This window comes from Aegilops tauschii, chromosome 3 (assembly GCF_002575655.3).
Source record: "Aegilops tauschii subsp. strangulata cultivar AL8/78 chromosome 3, Aet v6.0, whole genome shotgun sequence".
Lineage (NCBI taxonomy): Eukaryota > Viridiplantae > Streptophyta > Magnoliopsida > Poales > Poaceae > Aegilops > Aegilops tauschii.
In genome coordinates, this window is record NC_053037.3 from 23,082,771 (window position 1) to 23,090,002 (window position 7,232).

Sequence of the window (7,232 nt, forward strand, 5' to 3'; positions counted from 1 at the left end):
GGTGGTTTTTGTGCCCTCTCCATTAAACTTAACAAAATCTGGAATTTTATATCCCAGAGGGCATTGAATTGCATCAAAGTATTCTGGATATGGCTTTTGGTAAATACGGTTCCTTGGTAACTCAACTCCAAAATTCTCTCGGAGCATCTTAGCCATCTCCTCTCTAAGATTAGCTAGACCATCATCCAAAGTGGACGATGAAGCTTGTGGCAGTAGCATAGGAGGAGTAGGGTTAGTAGTTGCAGGTGTGAATTGTGGCATGTATGTCGAATTATAATTCGGCAGTGATCTAACAGTGTTTGCTCTTGTAGGTAGGGTTTGGTTCGGCGTCACCACCGAACTTGTCATACTCATGATAGGATTAATGGGTGCAGCAACAATTTGATTTGTGGGGCTAGGATAAAAATTCATCGGCACGGGAGGCGCCGATGAAATAGGTAAAGTTGGACTAGGGATTTCTACGGTAACAGGCACACCAACATTACCACTAGATGATTGAGGCATATTATTTTTAGCATTACTATTTTCCAACAAAATTTGGTATAAAAGATTATTGCTATCAGTAATGCGACTATCAATTTCAGCCCATACCTCGGGAGAGAAGGTATTACTTACAGAGGGTTTAACCTGTTCATCATGAAGAGGAGGAAACTTGATTTCTCCAACCGGAGTGATATTGCCTTGGCGATCCTTCTTGAACTTAGAAAGGAACTCCTGCATCTAATTCTCTTCACGCACCTTCTTGTACTCCTCATAAGCTTGGCGATGTTCCTCCGATAACTCCTCAAAATTGGGCTTGATTATGTTATCAGCGTTGATTTCCGAGGGCTTGGGAATCTTGTCGTTGCTAGACATGATGGATGATGATGACGAGTGATCTTTAGTCCCCAGCGGAGTCGCCAAAAAGTGTGTTCGCACACGAACACGTCAGGTGTACCCTCGACGCCGGGGTGATGCACCGCAGCTCACGTCGAAGGAGTCTCACCGGAAGCGCGATTCGCAAGTCGACCGGCGAGAGCTTTTGAGGACCCGAAACCCCACACTCCCGGGAGGGACCCCGTCGGGGAGTGCGGTGGCAATGGGCTGCCCTAGGTCGGTCAAACCGCCCTAGAGCCTCGGGATTCGCAGCTCTCCAACACGAAGAACGACGAAGAACGAGGAAGCAAAAATGAGGGAGAGACAAAACGTAGATGAAAAAGTAGTAGATGTGTTTTTTGCGATTGTGTGTTGTTCAATCGGCCGTCATCTCTCATGTATTTATGAGGCGGCTGGACTTCCCGTACAAGAAAAGGACTAAAAATTCCGTCCAAAACATCAAAAACCCTAACCTAACTCGGACAGGAATCTTTGGTAATTTCCTGGATCAACTCGGTCCCACCGATTGGTTCATTTTGGTCCCACCGAGTGAACGTTGCCAACTCTCTGTATCCTTCTGTAATTTCTCGGATCAACTCGGTCTCACCGATTGGTTTGTTTTGGTCCTACCGAGTGAACATTGCCGACTCTCTGGTAATTTTTTTGACCAACTCGGTCTCACAGATCAAATCAACTCGGTCGGTCCGAAATGACTCTGCAACTTTTGTTTCTGACCTTGTTTTGCCTTCATAGGTTGCATACGACCTCGGATTAAGACGATTTTTATATCAAAGTCAACCATTTTGACGAGACGCACAACTTTCCTGTTGAAACGTTTTCCATTAGAGGTCATCTTAATTGAGTTTCATGTTATTCTTTAATCTGGTGTCAACATGAGCATCTCTGAACTTGCCACAACTATTGTTTCCGAACTCCGTTTTAAACCATCTTCATATCCATCTCGATCTTCTTAAAAAGAGCCATTCTGACCTTCAATCATAAGTTTGAATTAGTCTTGATGCAGCCTATGCTAATTTTATGATTGTGCCACTTTTGAGCGTCAACACCATGGCAAATTTACATTCATTCCCACGGTAAAAAAGTACCTATATTGCCATGTCAAATTTACCTTTTGACATGTCGTCAATTTATTACCTCATGGTAACTTTTTGTTTTTTCATGGCACGAGGGAAGTTTTACCAGGGCAAATTTTACTTCAAGTACACTACACATGGAAATTTATTCATTGTTATTTGCCATGGAAAAATGTAGCTTTTTACTTGCCATAGCAAATTTACATTCATCACTATGATAATTTTAATTGCACACACATGGTAGTTTTATTTACATCACAGCAATTCTGCGTTCTTCTTCAGCTCATTTACATGGCAAGTTTTGTAATCAATTTTGTGTGTTTAAAACCATGGCAAGTTTTAGTTATTTTGTTTGTAATGGCAAATTTACTTTAACATACATGGCAAAAATTTCCCTTTTATCTTTGCCATTGCAATTTTTACTTTTGTTTTGCCATGGAAAATTTGCATTCATTGACATGGCATTTTTACCTTTTGTTTTGCCATGGCATTTTTTTCATTCATTTCATGTGGCAAATTTACCTTTATTGTCATGGCAAATTATTTTAACATACATGGCAAAAATTTCCTTTCTATTTCCATGGCAATTTTTTACTTTCTTTTGCCATGGCAAACTTGCATTCATTTCATTTATTATCATGGCAAATTGTTCATGTTTATTAATAAGCCACCAACAAGTTCTAGTACATTTAGCATATAATGGAATAGTCACACGACAAATATATGGCAATTTTATCTTCGTATCATTTTTATGTTTTATAGAACATGGAAATCTTACTTTTTGTATGATGATTAATTTACTATCATTCCCATGGGAAAAATCATATATTCTTTGCCATTCCAAATTTTACTTTTCCTTTTCGGCATGGCAATTTTACATTTATTACCATGGCAATTTTACCTTTAGCGCCATGGCAATTTTTTACTTTTATTGCCATGGCAATTTTTTACCTTTTTCCTTTTTGACATTGCAAATTTCCATTCAATGACATGTCATTTTTACTTTTTGTTTGCCATGGCAATTTTTCATTCATTTGACATGGCAAATTTACATGTTATTACCATGGCAAATTTACTTTAACATATATTTTGCAAAATTTCCTTTCTAATTTTTGCCATGGTAATTTTTACTTTCGTTTGCCATGGCAAACTTGCATTCATTGACAAGGAAAATTCTACTTTTACTGTCAAGGCAAATTTACTTCAACATACATGGCAAATTTTACTTTTTATTTTTGCAATGGCATTTTCACCTTCATTGTCATGGCAAATTGAACTTTATTTGGCATGGCAAATAAAAGCTTCATTTTTTCCATGGCATTTTTCACTTCAACACACGCGACAAATTAACTACTTTTTGTACGTACCATTTGGTAACCTTTCTACGTACCATGGCAAAATTTCTTTTTTTTTATCATGGCAAACATATTTCTAAATATTAAAAAAAATGAAAAAAATCCATGTGTTTTTTTCCATTTTGGCAAAATCTCTGTTTCTAATTAGTGGCAACAATTTTGTTATTTTGTTGTTGTTTGTCCTATAGGTCACCGCACGTTTTCGTTCCGGCGGTCTGCCGTCCGGTGGTTATCAGGTCGTTTGATGGGAATTCTGTAGGTAGTTACAGGCCTGAGAATTGTTGACGGTACGGGAGTTTGGATAAGAAAAATGAGCGCTTCATCAGCCGTTAAACAACAAGACGTGAGCAAACATTTTTTCTTTTTACGTCAATTCCCACTCCCACGCTTAATTACCTGGTCCTCCCAGGAAAGAGATTTAAGGGAGTTGGATCTCTTAATTCCCCTTCCTCTTCCCATCCTAACTCCCATGTACCTGAGCCAATCAAAGAAACTTAACTTCCATAGACCTTAAACTCCCATTCCCCATCGGCAACTCCCTTCAAACAAACACGCTGTAAATGCCGCCCAGAGATGTGACTTGTGAGTTGTGCGTACGTGGACAGGGCAGATCATCTTCATCCGAATCATTCTCTGCTGAAGACAGAACGGAACAGAGCCGCTTTTGGAAACAGGGGAGCACTCCATTTCTTTTCCCCCCTCTGATTACCGTGTGCGCGCCCCCAAAAAATACACGGTCCGCCGTCGACCACGCGGGCGAGTCGTTAAAAGAGAAGTGGCGGCGGCAGCAGGGAGGGAGGGGAGCGCCGCCATGGCCTCGCGCTTCAGCATCCGCATCTCCTCTGGCGACCTGGTGGGTGGCTCGCCTTCCTTGGATGAAATCCAAATCTGTAGCATCGATCGACTGACTTGCCGCCTTGCTTCATTCTGGTCGCCGCGCGCAGAGGTCGGGGAGTTCGCTGACGGTGGGGGAGCGGCTCTGCGCGGTGGTCCTGCCCTGCGTCGCCATCGCCGAGTTCGTCTTCTTCGCGCTCACCGACTGCCTGGCCGGCATCTGGCCCCCTTCCTCGGCCTCCGCCTCGCACCTCCGCAGAGACCCCCCCGCTCCGTCCTTCTTCCTCACGGCCAAGAAGGGGAGCCAGCACCACCACCACCACCGCGGCCGCCGCCGCGTCGGGCCGGGCTGCACCTCCCTGAGCTTCCGCGACCTCGCCCGCCTCGCCGACGAGTCCAGATGCTGTATTCCCTCTTTTGCCCCTCGTGTTCTTGCTTCTTACCCGGCCTTCCTTGCCATGTCGTTTGATTCGATTCTCCCTTTCCTTGCCGGACGAATCAAGTCTCCGTGAACGAGGTGGAGGCGCTTTTCGAGCTCTACAAGAAGATCAGCTGCTCCATCATCGACGACGGACTCATCCACAAGGTACTACCTCGCCTCTGTTTCTTCTGTAATCTGAAACAAATTACTGGGCAGTCATAATTTGACAGAAATACATGTCTGACAATGTTTGGGCTTAACGAGTGAGATCCGGATTACTTCATAGATCGATCTGAAAATGCTGCATCACATGTGATAGATTCTTTCCCCAGCATGTGGATTAAAGAGACACTGCCATATGAGCTGTACAGAGGGAGTAATAGTAGTAAATTTGGCTTGACACCCACAGAATTATTGGCCTGTGTTTTTTTTCCAGGTCAGCACGTTGTGTGGCTTCCATGTGCAGTTAGACCATAGTACAGTGCCTGCATCTCCGAATGTTAGGCCGCCGTGTTTTTTATTAAGCTAATGGTGCAGTAATTTTGCATGTTACTTGACTGCTGTGCAAGTCGATATCTGCGAAAGAATATTACCAATTAAGTTTATAGTGCACATATGACGTGCAAGGATGAAAGACGGTACCTAGCAAAGTTTGAATGCCCTTTTCTATTCGTAGTACTATGATTGAACCTTCAAAGAGATAAAAGATTTTGACCTACCTGTCTTTTCTGTTGAATTTTTATTTAGGAAGAACTTCAGCTAGCATTATTCAAGACTCCTAGTGGACAGAATCTTTTTCTTGATAGGGTAAGCGTTGACAACTTCAAATTTGCTATTTTTAAATGCTTCAAGATAATTATTTACCATGTCATGAGGAAAATTCAGAATTACTCAAATTGCATTTTGCTTTGTGAGATAGCATCCAACTGAAATTGTCCTTTATGATCCAGGTTTTTGATTTGTTTGATGAGAAGAAAAATGGAGTAATAGAGTTTGAGGAGTTTATTCATGCTCTCAGTGTCTTCCATCCATTGGCACCTGTGGAAGACAAGATCAACTGTAAGTACGATTCTTGCAGAAACTGTGTGCTCCACATGAACATGTTGAGATATACTTACGGTTAGGGCTCCCCTGCTGAGTTGTTTCAGTTGCATTTAGGCTCTATGATTTGAGACAGACTGGCTTCATTGAGCGCGAGGAGGTTAGTTCAGATGGATGTTGTATTTCTATCTTTATCATGCACGTAGTTTCTTCACCTCAGCAAGGTGATCTGTTGGTGTTCCTGTTTTTTAGGTTATGCAAATGGTTATCGCCATTTTGATGGAATCTCATGTGGAATTATCGGATGACCTTCTTGAGGCTATCCTAGACAAGGTATGCAATCATTTCGGTGGGTTTCTTTGGTTACTTATTTCCATTTTACATAAACGTACGTTTCAATTGGTTTCAGACATTTGAAGATGCTGATACCGATAGGGATGGGAAAATTTGCCAAGAAGAATGGAAGGAATTTGTATTACGCCATCCTAATCTACTGAAGAACATGACTCTACCATATCTAAGGTTCGATTCTGAAGAACTGCAGTCAAATAATTGTAAATATTGTCTGCAACTTCCACTAAATATGTTTAGAACTAGTCAGAAATACTTTGGCATTTATTTTCTTTTACAAAATTTTGTCAGTGTTTACTTGAGTGATTTTTTGTCCATTTCTATATCAGGGACGTCACAACGGCGTTCCCAAGTTTTGTTTTCAATACCGCGGTTGAAGACTAAACATCGCAAGACTTGTGACTTGATGGTGACAAGTTGGCTGCTGACTGTGACAACAGTTGAAAATTGGGACGCTGAGAAACAAAAGCAGCCATGTTCGCTTACCGAAGAATTGCCATTCGTGACTGTTGCTTCTTCAGGATGGCTATCTGGTAACCAACTCGGCAACTAGAGAGTCCCATTCATGATGGAAAATTGGCAACTAATGGCGCCTGGTATGCCTGTCGATTTCCCGCATTGTGTTGTAACTGTATATACACCATTCCTTCAGCTCTCAGAATCACAGGACAGCTCTAGGTACATATAGATATGAGGAATCTAAGTTCCTCAAATGCCAGCCAATTTCGGGATCAGTCATGCAATTTTTAGAATGCTAACTTCTGATGTTGTAGCGTCCGTCATAGATTATCTTAGTGCTAACATGTCATGGCTTAGCCATGATTGCTGTATATATAATCGAAAACCTTTCCAAGACGCATGCTTTTGCTTGGTGATAGCTACAAGATTGATGCCAAGCATATCCGCCAAGTTCATGAACCAATCATCCCATCTGTGATGTGGACAGTGGACTTGTTCTTTTGTGATGGTGTTTGTTGGGTGATGCAAGGGACAGTTCTTTATGTACTTCTTAATGCTAATCATAGATGTGAACCAGATAAAGTAATTGCAATCATAGATTTGAACAAAACGAACTAAATTTCTTTCGATGGGGATAAGGCTGCACAGTTTGTCGATAGATTCGCCAGCGTGGACAGTGGGCCCCTTCCAGAAAGCAAAGTCACTCAGAAATAAAGAAATTTCAGTACCTAACATCATGCATGCTTACATTTTTACAAGTTAGCGCACTAAATTATGTGGCTTTAGTGCAAAAATGTTGAAAGAGAGGGGGACAGGCGACTT

At 41.8% G+C, this 7,232-nt stretch overlaps 1 protein-coding gene across 1 annotated transcript; it reads left to right on the forward strand.

Moving 5' to 3' along the window:
- Positions 1-3,761: 3,761 nt before the first annotated feature.
- LOC109761304 (calcineurin B-like protein 9) lies at positions 3,762-6,911 on the forward strand. The gene is made up of 9 exons (XM_020320103.4): positions 3,762-4,157; positions 4,249-4,543; positions 4,642-4,724; positions 5,307-5,366; positions 5,510-5,618; positions 5,708-5,760; positions 5,853-5,933; positions 6,010-6,122; positions 6,281-6,911. The coding sequence occupies exons 1-9, from the start codon at positions 4,116-4,118 to the stop codon at positions 6,333-6,335; spliced, it is 891 nt and encodes a 296-aa protein (XP_020175692.1). The 5' UTR covers positions 3,762-4,115; the 3' UTR covers positions 6,336-6,911.
- The last annotated feature ends 321 nt before the right edge of the window (positions 6,912-7,232 follow it).